The sequence below is a fragment of the Geotrypetes seraphini genome, chromosome 15, assembly GCF_902459505.1.
Source record: "Geotrypetes seraphini chromosome 15, aGeoSer1.1, whole genome shotgun sequence".
Lineage (NCBI taxonomy): Eukaryota > Metazoa > Chordata > Amphibia > Gymnophiona > Dermophiidae > Geotrypetes > Geotrypetes seraphini.
In genome coordinates this window covers 35,537,459-35,558,176 of record NC_047098.1, presented here as the reverse complement: position 1 = coordinate 35,558,176, position 20,718 = coordinate 35,537,459, and the positions used below count along the sequence as shown (strand labels likewise).

The 20,718-nt window shown below is 39.8% G+C and overlaps 1 protein-coding gene and 1 long non-coding RNA gene across 3 annotated transcripts in view; one reads left to right on the top strand and one right to left on the bottom strand.

The window, feature by feature from the left end:
- The window catches only part of BLMH (bleomycin hydrolase), an 88,024-nt gene that overhangs the window by 946 nt on the left and 66,360 nt on the right, over window positions 1-20,718 (top strand). The window contains exons 2-7 of the mRNA XM_033921799.1: window positions 4,830-5,027; window positions 6,796-6,905; window positions 8,230-8,371; window positions 11,395-11,483; window positions 13,205-13,297; window positions 18,822-18,977. Of these exons, the coding sequence (XP_033777690.1) occupies window positions 4,830-5,027; window positions 6,796-6,905; window positions 8,230-8,371; window positions 11,395-11,483; window positions 13,205-13,297; window positions 18,822-18,977 (788 nt within the window). The remainder of the gene's footprint in view (window positions 1-4,829; window positions 5,028-6,795; window positions 6,906-8,229; window positions 8,372-11,394; window positions 11,484-13,204; window positions 13,298-18,821; window positions 18,978-20,718) is intronic.
- LOC117348996 overlaps window positions 9,459-20,718 on the bottom strand; it is a 118,193-nt gene continuing 106,933 nt past the window's right edge. For both annotated transcript variants that reach the window (XR_004537081.1, XR_004537083.1), the window contains one exon: window positions 9,459-9,567. This is a non-coding gene — a long non-coding RNA (uncharacterized LOC117348996). The remainder of the gene's footprint in view (window positions 9,568-20,718) is intronic.

Here is a 20,718-nt window from a genome sequence, read left to right as displayed (position 1 = left end):
GGTTCCATTTACAAAGGTGCACTAGTGTTTTTAGCGCACACTAGCGGAAAAATTACCGCTTGCTTAAAAGGAGGCGATAGCAGCTAGTGTGTGCGGCATTTTAGCGTGCACTAAAACCGCTAGTGCATCTTTGTAAAAGGAACCCTAGGTGTATTGACTGAGTGGCATTTCTGGGTAAATGACTTTAAGGCGCTGGGGTAGTAAAGAGGAAGGTTTTCACGGCCTTCCTGAAGTTCCAGAGTCCATCTAGTGATCTGACATCTAGTACAGACAACACTAGTACAGACTGTGAGCGACAAAATAGTACCTGGCGGGCCGCATGTTTGAGACCACTGTCTTAGCTGGTTCTGGAGGTGGGAGGAATCCCTGAGGCTAACATTGCTTGCTACCCTGTTCTTCTCTCCTGTACCCCGGATTTCTCAATCTCTCTAGTCTTAGCTCCTGCATTGCTTCTACTCTTGTTCTCTCTACTTAAGTTCTTCTAGGGCGGAGCTTCTCAACTCATTCCTGAGAACACATCTAGTTAGTCTGGTTGTCAGGATACCTACAATGAATATGCATAAAATAGATATGCATGTAAGGGAGGTAGACCATACGAGTTAATCTCCTGTACATTTTTTGTGGGGGCAACCTAACTGGCTGGGTGTGTTCCTAGAACTGGATCTAGAATCGCTGCTCTAGGGTATATTTTGGTTCTCAAGGAGTGAGAAGAGGTGGATTTTGACCCTTTTGATTATGACAACACTTTCCAGTTGAATACATTAAAAAAATTGCCGTTTAAGACTAACAGGAAGACCCTTCTGATCCTTGTTCAATTCTAGCTAGAGATTAAAATGAATTTCTGTCACTTTCTCACATTTTCCATGCTAGACCTCAATCTTTTTTTTTAAACTAAGGTGCCCTTTTGTTAGCATGTGCTAATGGAATTAGTATGCACTAAATGCTAAGAAGCCCATATGAATGAAATAGGCTTCTTAGAATTTAGGAGCCCTTTTTACTAAAGCTTACAAGTTTCTTATAACAAGCTGTAGTTCAAATACATTTTATTTTCTAGACATGTCTGATAAAGTGAACTCATTCTCCAATGCTCATGCCTCATTAACTCCCCTCCTCCCTTTTACTAAGCTGCAGTAGAAGTTGGGGTCACTGCTGTGGCTTAGTAAAAGGGGGAAGGAGGTATAAAATGCCATCAGCGTCTTATTTATAGTCAGAGAATATATCTGAGTAGAATGAAAATATTAATGAGATATGTGTCTTAGGGTTCAGGTAAGCCCTAAAAAATTAAGGGGGGCCAATAAAGTAAATCATGCATTAGAGCCCTGCAATGAAGCTCAGCGCAGTGTCTTAATGTGAAGAAAAAAAAAGACGTGCATGTAATGTAAGCAAATAAAATGCAAAAATGTGTGCAAATGGAGAGCATGCTGGTTTGCCTTGGAAACATCTACACATCAGCATGTACCTGAAGGAGTGCTACAAACCTGTACGTTTTGTGCATTAGGGGGAAATTCTATAAATAGTGCCTATAATGTAGGTGCCTATTGCTTGTCAATCACGCTTAGGCACCATTTGCAGAATCGTGCTTTGCTGTGCCTAACTTTAAAAACTTAGGTGCTTGTAATGTAGGTCAGGGTTTTAAAGGCCTACATTATAGACATCTAAGTCCTTTAGAGAATTGTGTCTAGTGGCCACCTATATCCTTCTCCGCCCCTAAACATACCTACTTTGCATTAGGCTCCACTAGGTGCCATGCAATAGGTGCCTATCTTTTGTAAAATTGTGCCTAAGAAGAAAGGCACCTATTGCCCAGTTTTGTTTTGTTTTTCAATTATGAGCTTGTTTATTTAGGCACCTCTTATAGAATTTGCCTAGAGTGCTAAATGTGTATTCTGAATAAATGTTGGGATTATATCATCACAGCCAGTGCACCTTCTAGTTTTGCCTTTAGTGATGTGATTAACTCATCTCCCTGTTTCTTTTTTTTTTTTTATTGACCCATCCCCCTTTATTGTCAAAACCCAGTTAGGCATTCAGGTTGTGTTTTTTGCATTTGATTTTAAAGCCAGTTCCTTTGTGATCATTGGATTTAAATTGGAGCTGGTCCTATTATTGGTGTCTTTTTGCACATGGCCCTTCTTTTCAGCCCCTGCTGTCCATGCAAATGACATCACATTCCTATGTATTTTTCATGGGTTGCTGAGAGATAACCCACAAAACCATGGATTCGGACAAAAGTAGCTATCTTTCTCAGTATCCTTGATGCTCAGGGTGAGCTCTCAAAATCCCTCATTTCTCAAGTCATATGCAAATTAGCCCTCCCCTCTTCACAATGTGACCTATGCCTGGCCACAGCTCTTTTAAATTTATATGAGAGCTCTGTGGAACAGCCAGCATGCTCTTGTTCTATATAGTGGTTAGAGCTGCAGCCTCAGCACCCACAGGTTGTGTGTTCAAATTCTGCGCTGCTCCTTTTGACCTTTGGCATATCACTTAATCCTCCACTGCCCCAGGTACATTACATAGATTGTGAGCCATAAGAACATAAGAAATGCCTCTGCTGGGTCAGACCCGAGGTCCATCGTGCCCAGCAGTCCGCTCATGCGGCGGCCCAACAGGTCCAGGACCTGTGCAGTAATCTTCTATCTATACCCCTCCATCCCCATTTCCAGTAGGAATTTGTCCAATCCTTTCTTGAACCCCAGTACCGTACTCTGCCTTATAACGTCCTCTGGAAGCGCATTCCAGGTGTCCACCACACGTTGGGTAAAGAAGAACTTCCTAGCATTTGTTTTGAATCTGTCCCCTTTCAACTTTTCCGAATGCCCTCTTGTTCTCTTATTTTTCAAAAGTTCGAAGAATCTGTCCCTCTCTACTCTCTCTATGCCCTTCATGATCTTGTAAGTCTCTATCATATCCCCTCTAAGTCTCCTCTTCTCCAGGGAAAAGAGACCCAGCTTCTCCAATCTCTCAGAATATGACAGGTTTTCCATACCTATTATCAGACGTGTTGCTCTCCTTTGAACCCTCTCGACTAACGCCATATCCTTCTTAAGATACGGCGACCAATATTGGACGCAGTACTCCAAATGCGGGCGCACCATCGCCCGATACAACGGCAGGATAACTTCTTTCGTTCTGGCTGTAATACCCTTTTTGATTATACCAAGCATTCTATTCGCTCTCTTAGCGGCTGCTGCACACTGTGCCGATGGCTTCATTGTCATGTCCACCATTACACCCAAGTCCCTTTCCTGGGTACTCTTATTCAATAACATCCCTCCCATTGTATAGTTGTACCTCGAGTTTCTGCTCCCCACATGTAATACTTTACATTTTTCAATGTTGAACTTCATCTGCCATTTCGCCGCCCATTCTTCTAATTTGTTCAAGTCCCTTTGCAACTTTTCGCAGTCCTCTGTAGTCCGAGCTCCATTAAATAGTTTGCTGTCGTCCGCAAATTTTATTATCTCGCACTTCGTTCCTGTTTCTAGATCATTTATGAAGATATTAAATAGCAGCGGCCCGAGCACCGAGCCCTACGGGACACCACTCGTGACCCTCCTCCAGTCGGAGTAGTGACCCTTCACTCCTACCCTTTGTTTTCTACCCTCCAACCAGTTTCTGATCCATCTATGTACGTCTCCTTCCACCCCATGGTTCTTCAGTTTCCGGAGTAGACGTTCATGGGGCACCTTGCCAAAGGCTTTTTGGAAATCTAGATATATGATGTCTATGGGGTCTCCTTTGTCCATCCGTTTGTTGATCCCTTCGAAGAAGTGCAATAAGTTCGTTAGGCACGATCTTCCCTTGCAGAAACCATGCTGGCTGGTTATCAGAAGTTCATGTTTTTCAAAATGTTGATCGATGTTTTCTTTTATCAGTGCTTCTGCCATTTTCCCCGGAACCGAAGTCAAGCTCACCGGCCTGTAGTTTCCCGGGTCACCTCTTGATCCCTTTTTAAAGATGGGCGTAACGTTGGCTATCTTCCAATCTTCCGGGATCTCGCCTGTTTTCAGGGATAAGTTGCAAATTTGCTGCAGTAGTTCCGCTATCTCCTCCTTTAATTCCTTCAGAACCCTTGGATGTATGCCATCCGGACCCGGGGATTTGTCAGTTTTTAGTTTTTCTATCTGCCTACGAACGTCCTCAAGGCTCACTTCTATGGATGTTAATTTTTCTGCCTGACTTCCGTTGAAGAATTGCTCAGGTTCTGGTATGTTGGACGTGTTTTCGTTTGTAAATACAGACGAGAAGAACATGTTAAGCCTTTCTGCCACTACCTTCTCCTCCTTCAGCACTCCCTTCCTGTCTCCGTCGTCCAGCGGTCCCACTTCCTCTCTAGCCGGCTGCTTCCCTTTAACATATCTGAAGAATGGTTTGAAATTTCTTGCTTCCCTGGCTAGCCTCTCTTCATACTCTCTTTTGGCTTTCCGAACCTCACGGTGACATTCTTTTTGATGTTTCTTGTGCTCTTTCCAGTTCCCCTCAGTTTTGTCCTTTTTCCATTTCTTGAATGATTTTTTCTTATTGCCTATCGCTTCCTTCACTGTTTTGGTTATCCACGCCGGGTCTTTTGTTCGATTCTTTTTACACCCCTTCCTGAATCTGGGGATATACAGATTTTGCGCCTCGCTCACCATGTCCCTGAAGAAGGACCAGGCATGATTTACCGTTAGCCCACTGGGTTTAAATTAGCATGCACTGATGTTTTCTTGTGCATTAAACTCCTTTGTGTATAAGGTAGCCATAATTGTGCAGAACCTGCACTAAGCCTCCTATGCTGTTATATGAAACTTGCTCTCTTTCTCTGATACTCCTTGTTTACTCTGCAGGTCTCAGCTTAGAGAAGACAGCAGCCTTTGCCAAATGCTTAAGGTCAGAACCACGGTTCTTACTGGCCCAGAATGTGGCCACCTGCATTGATCCCTTGGAGGTTTGTCTCCATAGACAAGTGGTCCAGGACACAGTTCATGTATTCCAGCATTCTTTACCTACAGAGGGGAAACCAGTAACTAATCAGAAAAATTCAGGTAGGACAGACAAGTTCCAAATGACCTCTTGTTTTACAATTCTAAGCTATAGTATTCTTTATTGAAATGGTGAAAGGCAATTTTATAGCAAGGGAATAGACAAAAACTATCAGGGCCACATGCAGTATTGAGGCTGTACATTTTTTTTGTAGCATCCTGGCTGAGTATCTTCTATTTACAGTGTGAGTACTTGCTGGTTGCTGATTATTAGCTTTTTCTTATTGAATACCAGGGCTCTGAAGTTGATAAACATTTGGCTATGATTCTGACTTCTCTAGTTTTTTTACTTTCAACTCTGACTCCTACTATGTATAGTAAATCTAAGAAAAATTTGATTAATTACAGAAATATAGAATATTTATGTACAAAATTACGACTAATAAACCATAAAATATTTGACATTTGAACAGTGTGAACAAAAATATGTAGTATAAAATTATTAAATTTACCATATATTATAATGTTGAAAGTTTTTATTTTCAGGCTGGGGTCTGTACATTTTTACTGATTCCAACTCCACCCAAAATTGACTCAGACTCCGCCTCTGACTCTACAGCCCTGTTGAATACCAAACCTTTTCAACCAGACCTAAAAGTGATGCGGATTGATTCAATTCATCTGCTTGTGTGAGATCAGAATAACCCCCTTGATTGGACAAGCTTCAACACTTGTTGCTGCTAAGTTGCACATCTGCAAACCAATAAGATTTTTGAGATCTGTTGATAAAATGTTTGTTAGTAATTCCTTCTTACAAAGTGACTACTCAGAGGAATATCAGGCTTCAGTATTTTTTATAGCTGGATCTCAGTTGCCAGTAGCAATGAGACGGCTGAAAAATTTTAAAGAATTTAAAAAGGAGGTAAAACATTCTTTTTTTTTATAAAGGCATGTGGAGGTACTTAGAGTTATGGTCCTTGGAATTAAGGGTGGCTGAGACTGGAGCTAATTTATAGAGCCTGTGAGATATAAATTGAAGAAAAATGTTTTGATTATTTACATCAGTGGGTAAGGAGTAATACCTCAATAATGTTGAGGAGAATGGTAAAAAAGAAACTTAGAGATGCAGTTGCAAAGGTCAAAAATATACATCAGGCGTGGACGATAGTCAAAAATACCATCCTGGAAGCCCAGATTAGATATATTCCATATATTGATAAAGAAGGAAGGAAGACCAAATGGCAGCCAGTGTGGTTAATGAAGAAAGCTATTAGAGCTAAAAGAGGATCCTTCAGAAAGTGGAAGAAGGATCCGACTGAAAATAATTGTAACCAACACAAGGAACGTCAAGTCAAATGCAAGGTGCTAATAAGGAAGGCAAAGAGAGACCTTGAAAAGAAGATTGCACTGGAAGCAAAAACACACTAAAAACTTTTTTAGGTATATTAAAAACAAGAAGCCGGAAAGAGAATCAGTTGGATGCTAGACGACAGAGCGATAAAAGGGTCTCAGGGAAGACAAGGCCATAGTGGAGAGATTAAATGAATTCTTTGCCTTGTTCTTCACCGAGGAAGATGTGGCAGAATGGGGGTACCAGCTGGAATTAGCTGCTGCCATTTACTCTGTTCATAAATTTTTGAATGGACGTGGTTGTCGTCGTTCTTGTTACACGTATAGATTTGAGCTGTCAGGTCATGGCATAACAGACTTCATGACAACATGTTCACTGGCTCCCAGTTGCAAAGACAGATGTGCTCCCTTGATATCTCTTGTGCTTTAAATCATGGCTCTTTACCCTGAATTACTTCAGCTATTTTTCCATTTGCTACAGGAAGGTGCTGGATATTCTCATGTCTAAATGTGATGCGTCTTCCTTTAATGAAGAAGTTCAACATTGAGGAATTTGAATTCAGCCAGTCACATTTATTTTTGTGGGACAAGGTATGGGCACCTGTTTCTGCCTTTTGATCATGCAGGACTCTTTTTGTTGTCAAAAGTGAGAAGGAGTAATCAGCTGTAGAGACAGATATCTGTTGGGCATCCTCATGGTTTTGCAGATAATACACAGGTAGGGAAAAATAGATAAAAGTGTGTGGGGGAGGGGAAATCATGATCTTGCACTCTAAAGAGTGCAAATTACCTGAGCCAGATTTTGTTTAGTTTTCTAATAAAAAGAAACATTGTCAGGTTTTTACCAGATTAGCTTTTTTGGGGACTGATTTCTGTTTCTGCTTTCAGGTATTGGAATGCACAATTTTTTATTTTAATTTTTTTAAATATCAGAGGTTGACGTGGATTTCTGATATCTTAATAAGGTGATAATGTTCTTAATTTTTTGCTTTAGTAATTCTTTGAGTTTTCCCCTAATCATTTAGTTTCTGTATTAATGAATCTATAAATATTAAATTAAATACCAGAGCTTACATTTAGTTTAGAGCTATTTTATTGATGACAACCATCAGTCAAAAACAATACACAGAGAATTTTCATAAACGTTAACAAAGCATTGTGGTCTGCTTCCAAAATCCAGAAGAAACCAAAAGAAACTCTGTGGAATGACGATGTTCCTTAAAGGACTTTATTTGAAAATGTCAAAGTTCCAAAGGTACACTAAAATCATCCACATAAAAGTAAGATAATCCACATAAAAGCCTTAAAGGACCTAGTCCGCTAGGAATGCAGGACCTAACACAGTCCGCGTTTTGACAAAAAGTCTTCTTCAGGGGTCCCTGGGGGTCCTATAATGGTGAATACGTGGGAAAGCTAATATGTGGTGAGCCGGAAGTGAGACACTGCTTGCAAAATCCAACAATGTACAGTCATCAAAGGTTTTATCCCAACCAAACCCAAACCTCCCCCCCTTCCCCTATCCCAAAATGAGTGGAAAATGGTATTAGGCTCCAAAACTAGCATTTAATATGCAAAGATTAAAAAACAAAAGCACTTGACATCTTGGTAAAAGAACTTGGCTTACTGCTTAAAAGGAATCTTATAGCAAAGAAAGCTTTATTTCCCATATCCTGGCTTAATAATAGAAACTGGTTAGATTTCATCAATCATGAGGTCATTAACAGATCTATTTACATTTCAGGCAAATTGAGTGATGTCTGAATTGAATCTTTCTGTTATTATGACATTTGTCTGTAACTCAGTATATCATTTTGTATTTAATTCTTTGGCTATTAAGTTGATTGAGCCTAATAGACTGTTTTGCAGCTATGTCAGAAATCAATGTGAGCTGCCATGCATTTCTGCATCCTTTCAGGTTGAGCGCTGTTATTACTTCTTAAATGTCTTCATTGAAACTGCGCAGAAGAAGGAGCCTGTGGAAGGACGGCTGATGCAGTTCTTGCTGTCAAACCCTTGTAATGATGGAGGACAGTGGGATATGTTGGTGAACCTGATTGGTAAGATGGACTCTACTCAATGTTTTATGGCTCCTGGAAACCATGTAAAACTTTACAAATCCAATGAGCATGAATTTGGTGGAATCTTTGACATTTCAAAGGGTGGGGATCAAAATAGTATGTGCAGTAGAGGACAAATTTGTCCCTGTCTCCTTATAATCTGTCTCCATCCCTGTCCTATCCCTATGAGTTCAGTATCTATCCCTGCTCTATCCTTGCAAGCTTTGAATACTGTTTGGAGCAATTGGACTATATCAGGGGACAGGTTTGTGCAGATGAGGACAGAGCTTGCAGGGATAGGACAGGGACAGAGACAGAACTCATAGGGATGGGACAGGGATGCAGATAGATCCTGTGGGGATGGGGAGAAATTTTATTCTCATTACATGTAGGCATCAACAAACAGTTGTGTCTTTAATAACTTCTTAAAGTTAGCACAATTTGTGCCTGATCTTATTGTTTAGAGGGGAGAAGAGGGAGGGAGAGTTAATTAGTTCTTGGGATAGTGGATATGGTAGTTAACAGTATAGTTGGCTTTGGTATACTATATCTGCTTTGTATTGCAGTGTAATAGACAGATTAACATATATAAATAGTACACAGACTTTTAAGAACATAAGAATAGCCTTACTGGGTCAGACCAATGGTCCATCAAGCCCAGTAGCCCATTCTAACGGTAGCCAATCCAGGTCCCCAATACCTGGCCAAAACCCAAGGAGTAGCAATATTCCATGCTACCAAACCAGGGCAAGCAACGGCCTTCCCCATGTCCGTCTCAATAACAGACTATGGACTTTTCCTCCGGGAAATTGTCCAAACCTTTCTTAAAACCAGCTATGCTATCTTCTCTTACCACAATCTCTGGCAACGCGTTCCAGAACTTAATAATTCTCTAAGAAAAAAATATTTCCTCCTATTGGTTTTAAAAGTATTTCCCTGTAACTTCAACAAATACTGTATTTTTCCTTCATAATCTCTTTTATTATGATTTTTGTACATTCTGTTTCATGCATTTTATTTCTTGGTATTCTGTATGTTTGCTTTTTCTTAATAAAAAAAGTCAACTAATTAACAATAAAAAAAGGAATGGCGAACAAAACAAAGACCGTCATACCTCTGTATAGGTCTATGGTGCAATCACATTTCAGCATTGTGTGCAGTTTTTGTTGCCCCACGTAGAAAAGGATATAGTGGAACTGGAAAAGATTCAGAAAAGGACATCAAAATGATAAATAGGGATGTAACACCTCTTATGAAGTGAGGCTGAAAAGCTTAGAGTTCTTCAGCTCGGAGAAAAGCCGTCTGAGAGGAGATCTAGTAGAAGTTTATAAATCATGGATGGAGTGGCTCAGTTTAATAATTTAGCCTTTCAGACATTAATTTATAACATTTTATTAAAAGAAATAATTAAATATAATGTAATAGAAATAGATTTCATTTCAAATAGATTCACAATTATAATATTTACAAATGTAAGTTTAAAAATGAATAAAGAAATTATAAAAAAAAATATATATATATTTACATACAAATTTCTATCATTCCTTCAAAATATATTTCCATATGACCACCCCCTACCTGATTTTCGTGCTGAAGAAGTTTGATCATGTGAAACCTTACTACCGACAGCTGCATTGGCTACCGATGGAGGCACGCGTAAAGTTTAAGTTTGCCTGTCTCTGCTTTAAAGTACTATACGGTCTAGCCCCTAAATACATAACTGACCTTTTCTCCTTCTCAGCCAACAGACATAAGAGAAGCTCACATTTGAACTTTGTTTCCCCCCCCAGTTAGAGGATGTAAACTCAAAAGACATCATCAACACCTTTTCTCACATCAAGCAGCATTATGGGGTAAAGATCTAGAACAATTGCTTACACCTACTACTTATGGGGAATTTAGGAAACACCTAAAAACATATCTGTTCCTGAATTATCTAGACAGCTGACCCGTACAACTCTTTCTCTTCAATAACGGCTCCCTAGAGCTGTTAACCACTATCTTTCACCTCTGTTGAGTTCAATCAATTTGTACCATCTTTTAATCTTTGTAAACCGCATAGAACTTCACGGTCCTGCGGTAAATAAACTATTGTTATTATTATTATCTCCCTTCCCCGTCCCTTTTTTTTTTCTCCTCCTATTCACATTGTATTGAAGTAATTAATAAAACTATAATATAAAATGAAATTTATCATTCCTTCAATATACATTTCATTATGACCTATTTCATCCTACCCCTACACCCCCCAATTTCCCCCCTCCCTTCTTTTGAATGGAAGATGACACATATTACCAGGTATTACAAAGTTATAAATGTTTCCAAAGCTTCAATGTAAAGGCATTAAAACAAGAGAGAAGGTGTTCCATGAAACTAACAAACAGCATATTGTAAATAAGTTGTGGAAAGTATATTTTTCACACAACTTGTAATTGAGCTGTGGAATGTGTTGTCAGAAGGATGTGGTCAAGGAATTCAAAAGAAACGGGGGCAAGTTCCTGAAATAAAAGTCTTTAAAGACTTATTAGCCAGGCAGACTCCATTGCTTATTGCTGAATGTGAGCTATGAGAAATATGATCTAATTTCTGGCATCCATCAGGTACTTGTGATCTGACTTGGCTGGTTGTCCGAAACACGATGCTGGGCTTGAAGAACCTTGCTCTGTGTCAGCATGGCTTTTCTTATATTCTTATGGCGTTGCTGCTTCAGTAATGTGAGTGACATTAGGAGCATTTCAGTTTTGGTTTTAAGTATTTAGTAAGTTCATCCTCTATCCCAGGGGTGTCAAAGTCCCTCCTCGAGGGCCACAATCCAGTTGGGTTTTCAGGATTTCCTCAATGAATATGCATGAGATCTATTTGCATGCACTGATTTCATTGTATGCTAATAGATCTCATGCATATTCATTGGGGAAATCCTGAAAACCCGACTGGATTGTGGCCCTCAAGGAGGGACTTTGACACCCCTGCTCTATCCCATGCACAAATCTGTCTAAGGGCAGACATATTCATTTTTGTTTCAGAAAAATATGGTGTCATACCCAAGAAATGCTTCCCAGAATCTCACACCTCTGAAGCAACTAGAAGAATGAATGACATCATCAATCACAAGGTATATGAGCAGAATGCATTTTTGAGAGCATCTCTGAGTTCTGGTGTTTTGACTTTCTCTTGATAACTCTGCATTGAAGATAATGCAAGTCATGCTTTATTCATAAAAAAGGCATTTTATGCCGAAATGCTAGCATTGGGATTAGCTAATTGAGCTCACATAAGTGCACTATTTACATGAATACTTTAATTGTATAAAGATTGTGTTTTAATATTACTGAGTTTTGCAAAAAAGAAAAAACGTTGGGGTAAATAGTCAGCATGGTCACTTGACACTTGTTTTGCAGTGATACCACTTTAACATTAAGGGATCCTTTTACTAAGGAGTGCTAAGCCTTAATGTGGGCTTAGTGCACAAGAAAGGATTACCACAAAATGTGCTAAAGCATTTTGTGGCAATTTGCCTGTCATCGTGCGCTAATCATGGGCTATTTTTTTCAGCAGAGTGTGCCATGGGCAGGGAATGTGCATATAATCATTATCCAGCCATCGCATTTGTATTAGCACACGCTAACTGGCTACTGTGGCGCTAACAGTGAAGCATTTAGTGTTTCCTAAATAGGGAGCAGTAAGTGTTCCTGTATTAATATTTTTGCAGGTCTCTCACCCTAATGGAAAAATTAGCTTGGAACCTGCAAAAAGAAAAACTCGATTTTAGGGAAAGTCTCATGTTAAAATATGGTACGCCCATTTCTTAGGGCATCTTAGTAAAAGGGACCCCTAAAGTAGGTTGCTATAAGGTTTATGATAACTCTTCTTTTGCTTGTACATGAAAGTTGATAGTGTAGCTAGCTATCAGTTCTTTTATGCCTTTTTTGGATCACCTCTTTTATCAAAAGGTTTCCACACTTTTATTATTTTTTTTAATACTATTTATTAAATATCTCAAAAGCAAATTACATCACTCTTCCACATAAGAACCCTGTGTCTGACTGACTGGTCACATGACATTCTAGCACACGCCCTCTTACCACTTCTCCCACCCCAACCATTTCCCGCAAAAATATGAAAGTGCGGAAACTTTTTGAAGAATCCTCGTGTAAAAGATTTCCACATGCAAAGACAATTTTTCCATACATTATAAAACCTTTTTATAAAATTGTGCGGCGGGATACATGGATAAAAAGTACACATACTGAGAAACTGCATTTGCTTTTATGCAGCCCAAACTTAAGCATTCCTAATGATATTGGTCTCCTTTTACAAAGCCGCGCTAGGGCCTTAACGGGCGGAATAGTGCGCGCTAGTTTGCTGCACGCGCTAGCTGCTACCGCCTCCGGTGCATACGATAAAACCGCTAGCGCGGCTTTGTAAAAGGACACCATAGTGAAGAAAAATTGCAACGTACATGCTTGTTTTATGAAATAGGCAGGTACAAGCACAAATTGATGCGTTTTTCAGAGCATCTGGAAATTTATGCATCAGCATTTGTACACTATTGAGGTTGACAAGATTGCCTTTATAAAATAGACTTAGGGCTCCTTTTACTAAGCTGCGCTAGCGTTTTTAGCAGATTAGCGCGCACTAAGCCCGCAATACAAACTAGAACTAATGCCAGCTCAGTGCTGGCATTAGCATCTAGTGCGTGCGGCATTGTAGCGTGCGCTATTCCGTGCGTTAATGCCTTAACGCAGCTTAGTAAAAGGAGCCCTTAGACAGGCGGTACTTTCCTTTTTCCACCTCCCGTTACAAAGTATTGCAATCTGTTTCTTTCTTTTAAAGATGCGAGAGTATTGCTTACGACTTAGAAACATGGTTTCCAGTGGATCGGCAAGGAGTGAGCTCTCTGCAGCAGTGGAAAACATGATAGAGGAGGTAATATGATCATTTCCATTGTGTTTGTAGTGTAAAATTCCTAGTAAGATTTGGGTGTAATTAAAGTATAAAAAAGAACAACAAAACAATACAATTAGAACAAATACTTTGAGTGTCAATGAGGCTCTTTTTGGAGCTTGGCATTCTCTCTCTACCTAAGATTGTTTGTCATTCTGGCGTGAAAAGCACAAGACTACAGAGGTTTCTCTGACAGTCTTAGGTAATAACATCATCAGCCATTTATATATGTTTCTCAGAACATCTCTAGGTTGTACTATGAGATACAGGCCCTGAAATAACTTCTTCAATTTCAATATGTCCAGCTGCCATCCCAATGTTCTGTAATATATATTTAAATTTTACATTTAAAAGTATGCTTACATTACATTACATTAATGACTTCTATTCCGCCCGTACCTTGCAGTTCTGGGCGGATTACAAAAGAAACAGCTGGACATTTCCAGGAGAATTACAAGAAGATTGGAGAATTACAATTTAGGGTTTAGGATACAGAAGAGATGACTGGGCTATACAAATAGGGGGGCTGTACAAATAGGAGATAGTGCAATTCCAGTAAATATACAATTAGGGAAGCAGTTGACATGCTTGAGACTTTGAAGAGAAAGAATAACTGGGGATGAGGAGAGATTTGGGGGGGGAATTACACGGAGGGGAAAACCAGGGTTAGAGTTAAGACATCTGGATAAATTTTTTGAATAGCGGGGGTTTTGATTTCTTTTCGAAAAGATTTGAAATCGCTTGTTGTTATCAGCAAGTTGGAGATGGTATGGTCAAGTTTCGCTGCTTGCGTCGCTAGTAGGTTGTCAAACATCTTCTTGCGTTGAGTACTTTGAGTGGGGGGTAGGTAAATGGGATCTGCAGTTTTATTGCTTAGTTTTGTTTACTTTTTTTTTTGCTATTTGGAAGTTAGTAATTGGAGGGAGAAGGGAGATTTAAGGGATTGGAGTTTTGATGTTTTGTTTGTTCTGTTGACTATTCTGATGCTTGATGATATTGTTTATTAATAATTTTCACAAAACAGAAACAGATTTCAACATAAAATATGATGTAATGATATGATTTACCCAAACACTCCAATGCACATAGTTATATCAGACAGAAAGTGCCTCTCATGTGCAGGTGATTCTGTGTTGTGACAGAGGTTTGCAATTTTTAATTTTTTAAAAATGAATTCCCCACAAGGGGGCAGAATAGCACAGCTGATCAGAAATAAACGTTGAAGGGATTCAGCATTCATACACATTAAGGCTATACATTTATCACATTTTTAATGTGATTAATGTGTTAATAATTTTAATGCATTAATTGCGCTCTCCCGTCCCCCAAAGCCACAAGCCCCCCCCCAACCACAAGCCCCCAACTCTTACCTGTCTCCAAGTTCAACCCTTCTTTTCCCTTCCTTCCTCTCCTGGTTTCATTGTTTGTACTGCTCCCTTCTTCCATCTAACCTTTTTTTCCCCCCTTCCCTTCACCGTGGTAAGGGCACTTCATTCAGTACAGCTGCTGCCTCAGCTTCAGGTTTTCCCTGTGAATGTTCTGCCCTCGTGAAACAGTAAGTTGTGCAACTGCTTGCTTTGCAAGGGCAGGATGCTTATAGGTAAGATAAATGATTTTATTTTTAGCTTAGTAATTAGATTTGAGAATTTACATCTTTATAGTACACTGTATAGGAGGAAATGTGAGGGGGTGTTATATGCGATTAATCGTGTGATTAAAAATTCCAATCATGATTAATCGTGCAGTTAAAAAATTTAATTTATGTACAACCCTACCTTATCTCTGATGATGTCATCGGTGACGCAGCAGAAGGAAGCCCTAGTGGGGCAGGTCGCGAAGTAGCCCGTTCAGAGCGCTGCTGCTGGAGGCCTTGGAGGTATGTTAGGTTTCATGGTGGGAGGATCTGTGGGGTGCTGCTGCACAGGGGGATGAGTGGGAGAGGAGGAAAACTGCTGTTCGGGGGAGGGGGAGAAAGAGGAAGAATTGAGGTGGAGGAGAGGAAGGGAGAGATGAAACAAAGCGATAGAAAGGGGTGGAAGGGAGGGAGACATGCATGGAGAAGAGAGAGGAAGAAATGTTGGACATAGGGAGAGAGAAAGAAATGATGCACATGATAATGGAAGGGAGGAAAGGAGAGATGCTGCATGGAGGGAAATAGAAAAGTAGAAAAAATAATTTTATTTTCTATTTTGTAATTACAATATGTCAGATTGAAATATATATCCTGTCAGAACTGGTGTTAGGCAGCGAATGTGAGCTAGGATCTAACAGAGAAAAAGTATTTTTTATTTTGTTTACACCACAGCGCCAGAGTGGGGTTGGAGAGGGCAAAGAGTGTTGGGGTGGGTGGAAAGACTATAAAATAAACCTGCCAGGACATTTGAAAAAACGTCCAATTGGGCAGGAAAAGTGAATCGAATCGAATCAAAAAAAAAAAAAATTTCCCGGAATCAGGCAGCACTACCGAGCATCCTCTGTAGCACTGTGACATTAGTGCATTGGCAAGTGTGCTCTCCGTTCAGATGTGCACTGATTCTTCTATGTATGCATTAAGGAACAGGTTGTCCCCATTAAATTCTTGTGGCTTTTTCCTGTTCTCTGGTGAAGTTATCATGCTGGTATGTTGAGCTGTAGCAGCAGGGTGTTGTGCAGTCAGTTGCAGGGAACAAGGGACAGCTGCAGCATCCTTGTCCCTTTGCCTCTATCCCACTGATATAGGAATGGTGAGATAGATGATGGTTGTTCCACAACTATGCTAGTGCTGTTTGCAAGCCAGAATAAGGACTCTGTGTGTATATATAGTCTGAGCTTCAGGGTGTAGTCAAAACCACTTTTATTGCTTTCAGTGCTTGTGGTATCCTATGCTTGGGCTAATTACCGTAATGTCAGCTTCAATTAATACCCGTTATAGCCAATAATTGGTTAATACCAGTTAACAACTATTAAATTATGTGTAACTGACACCGTTCGGTAAGGTACGTGTGCAACTTTGCATGCTAAGCATAAAATTGTATATGCAAGTTTAGAATTAGGGGATATATATCTACATAGCATGATTTATTGATTTTGATACAAAAGATTGAATAGATATTTGGGGTGGAACTGGGGATTGTAATGAGTCTGAAGGCTAAAGGATACTTTCTTAAAACAGGGTGGGACATTTTGAATTTTGGAGGGGGAGACCGCTTTAGTGGTACAGGACTAAAAGTGAGAAGGTGTAATAGTGGGCAGCACTTTCTTGGACACTGAGATCAGTTTGGGGTCATGAATCACAAAGCTAGTAATAAGGAAGTAGATTTATAGGGAGCTTAATACCAAGCACTAGTCAGAGCCTCATGCATGTCTGGGGACATGGAATGCTCTCTCATCTCTGGTAATTGTCCCTGTTGACCATAATTTCCTATGTCCTGCTCTTGATTGTTCATTTCCCATTTTCACAAAATCCTCAGACTTTTCAACTGAGGAAGATCCAAGTGGAACTCGTTTCGGGCTCATTAATTTTTTCCAATGGTTTTAGGCAGGGCTGTGGAGTTGGTAGATAAATGTTCCGACTCCGACTCCTCAGTTTTTTGTACTTCAGACTCCGACTCCGACTCCAGGTACCCAAAATTTCCTCCGACTCCTCGACTCCGACTCCACGGCACTGGTTAATTTTCAGATCTTTAAAATGGAATGTCAAGTTGAGAGAAATGAGCATTTTCGACACCACCTTCTTTTTGCTTTTAATCAAGGTTCTAAAGCCGCAGAAGCTGCTCGCAACATTTGTGCTGTGTATATAGTGGGTGCTATAGCTGAAAGAATCGCTCGTGATTGGTATGCCAAGTTCAAAAATGGAGTCGGTAGATAAATGTTCCGACTCCGACTCCTCAGTTTTTTGTACTTCAGACTCCGACTCTGACTCCAGGTACCTGAAATTTCCTCCGACTCCTCGACTCCGACTCCGATCAGAGCCTCATGCATGTCTGGGGACATGGAATGCTCTCTCTTCTCTAGTAATTGTCCCTGTTGACCATAATTTCCTATGTCCTGCATTATTTTGTATCACCCTGCTCGGTCTTGATTGTTCATTTCCCATTTTCACAAAATCCTCAGACTTTTCAACTGAGGAAGATCCAAGTGGAACTCGTTTCGGGCTCATTAATTTTTTCCAGTGATTTTAGGAATCCAATTAAAATAGTGGCGTTTATACTTTTATATGAACTATGAAACCCAGAACTTTCTCTTTAATAAAACTAGATTGCAGAATAAACTGTTTTTCCTCCATGGGGACAGAATTAAAGTTAGATTTTTTCCTCCATTCTTTCGACTTTTTTTTTTTTTTTTTTTTGCTTAGTCTATTACAGTATGAATGAAGTAATGCAAATTCCTTTTATCCTCTTTTGTGAGGCCCTCAACTTAAGTCCTTAAACAAGTTCCAGTTACCATACTGGAATGTTGAGCTGTAGCATTAGGGTGTTGTGCAATCGGTTCCAGTGGGGCAGAAATTTCACTTAGTACCGAGGCTTCATTGTCATTTTATAGCAGCACATACTCATGTATTGTAAAGGGTCTTTAAGTGAAATAAAGACTAGGGCTTCTTAAGGAGGAGATGGTGTAATCCTTGTGTTCTGAAGCAGCACTCCCCCCCCCCAATATAATGCTAGAAAAGAGAGTGTGGCGCAATGGTTAGAGCCACAGCCTTGGCACCCTGAGATTGTGGGTTCAAATCCTGTGCTGCTCCCTGTGACCCTGGGCAAGTCACTTAATCCTCCACTGCCCCAGGTACATTAGATCAGTGGTCTCAAACTGGTGGCCCGTCAGGTACTATTTTGCGGCCCACGGTATGTTTATCATAATCACAAAAGTAAATAAAACAGTTTCTTGATCATATGTCTCTTTAGCTATAAATTACAATATTATTATTAAAACTTAGATAAAAGGAAAGATTTATAAACTATAATGAGTATTTACCTCATGCAAAATTTTCATTTTTTAATAAGACATTAATTATTTTTTCTTAGGCCCTCAAAGTACCTACAAATCCAAAATGTGGCCCTGCAAAGAGTTTGCGTTTGAGACCACTGCATTAGATGGATTGTGAGCCCACCGGAACAGACAGGGAAAATGCTTGAAGTACTGTATGTAAACTGCTTTGACTGTGGTTGTAAAATTACAAAAAGATGGTATACAAGTCCCAATCCCTTTCCGCTTAGAGGAGAAAACATAACGCTTAATAAAAATGTTTTTTTCTTATACTGGAAAGGCATCCCTGATATTTTTTGAATGAAAATAGTTAGAAAGAGAGATAAAGAACTGTTTGGTGGGTAAGGGATAATGGGACTGGATATATCATCTTTTTGTTGTACAATCAAAGCACTTTACAAATATCTTATGCAGGTAGACACAGATCTGGAGTGACTCAGCAGAATCAGTGTGCCATTCTATCAGAGGGAAGGGTGAAGCACTATTTTCAGATGTTTGCTGATGATTTTCTGTAGTGCTTTGTTGATTTCTTGTTTGCTCCTAGGTGTTCCGTGTAGTGAGTATCTGCCTGGGAAGCCCGCCTGAAACGTTTACTTGGGAATTCAGGGATAAGGAAAAGAACTACCACAAGATTGGGCCCCTGACACCTCAGCAGTTCTACAAGGAGCATGTGAAACCCATCTTCAATGTGGAGGACAAGGTTGGCAAATGTGGTCATAGGGTCAACAGCAGACCCAGACTCTGACCCCAGTGGGCCTTCTTCTTGCTACAAAAAGAAAACAAAGTCCTGGGGGCAATTCCCAGCTATATTTTTTAAATACAGGAGATTTAATTCTCTGTTTCTCCTGGCAGTGGGTGCCCAGTAGTATATGTTGAATCAGTGTATCTGAGAGATTGGGAAGGGAGGACACTGCTATTCATGTGACATTAGCTACTTCTTTTATAAACTCTGAGCAAATGTGAGTGAGAACATTCTTGCTGTAAAAATAAATATTACATTGTGTTTGTGAAAGATTTCATAGACTTCTACCTAAGCTAAGTTGACATAAAGTTAAAGCAGAGGCTGGCGTCATTGCATAGGCTTCTGATAAACTGTTTGTTGAAAGGTGATATTTAGAAAAGATGGAGACCATGGACTTTACTGGATTAGGATTAGAGGATGGAGGGTTAGTTGGATAGGCCCATAATAAGGATGCAAGTATTGGAAGTGATTAAGAGGCTTCCTTTAGGGAAAGCTCTGGGGCTGGATGGATTTTATAATTTATTTAGATGTCAACTGACCAATCTTTATAATAGCATAGAGAATGTGAGTAAATTACCATATATCTTGCTCCTTGCAGGGATGACTATTCTACACAAAGAGGGTAAAGACCCAGGATCATATGGGTTGTAGAGGCCTATATCTCTCTTGAGAATGGACCAAAAAATTCTGACCAAAATATTAGATAAGAGAATGCCTCATCTTGCGCATTCAGACCAAGTGGGGTATATTACAGAACACCTTGCTTCTGGTAATATTAGGAGGATATTGAATATAATTTGGGAGGCTCTGTATGCTTATGAAATCTATGTTACTTTTCACAGTTAACGTGGAGAAGGCCTTTTGACAGAATTTATATATTTACTCAGTTTTTTTAGCCCGTCCTCCCTAAAGAGCCCAGAATGGGTTACAGATCTACAGTGTACTGGCCCTTCATAATGGAGGTACAATGGAGAGTGGGATTGAGGGACCAATGGATGCACTAAATAAGGACCCCAACAGACACTAAAATGTCCTCAATATTCAACAAATACAGGAAAAACCACAAAACCAGACAAAAAGTGGAACCAATGTATTGATTCAAAAGTTTATTCCAACATATGGAATGGTAAATGGGTGTATCAAAATAATAAACAGTGAAGCCAGTAAGCTTGTCCAACAACAGTCTGCACAGATATGATAAACTGTAACAAGTAGACCCTACATGGTCCATGTTTCAGCTAATAAATAGTCTTCCTTAAGGGTCCGATGCTGTTGAGCCAGCAGTATTAAAACGATACTCCAATGCTCATCCATGTAATCGAGCCCCTTGCCTGTCTTAAAATACTCATAGCATTGTACTTGTTTGCCGTCTTACCTATACAAATCCACGACTCTTTCTTCAGTATGTTAAATACAAATGTTTTGTGTATATTTGGCAAAGGAAACCACCCAGGGCAAGGCAGGCAGTTATGTATCTAAATAAGAAAGAAGGGGTGGGAAGGGGGATAGTGGTTCTTAATTTTCAATAATAATGTTAATAGTCCTACTGAAGACATTGCTAGAATGGAATAATCCCAGAACAAAACTGTGAGATTAGGTTACAGCAATAGGATGTGGGGCAGGTGCCACTTGAGACCCTCCTGTGGTTGAGCAATGGGTACAGAATTTCAAAGCACAGCAGGGAATCCTTTTTTGCTTC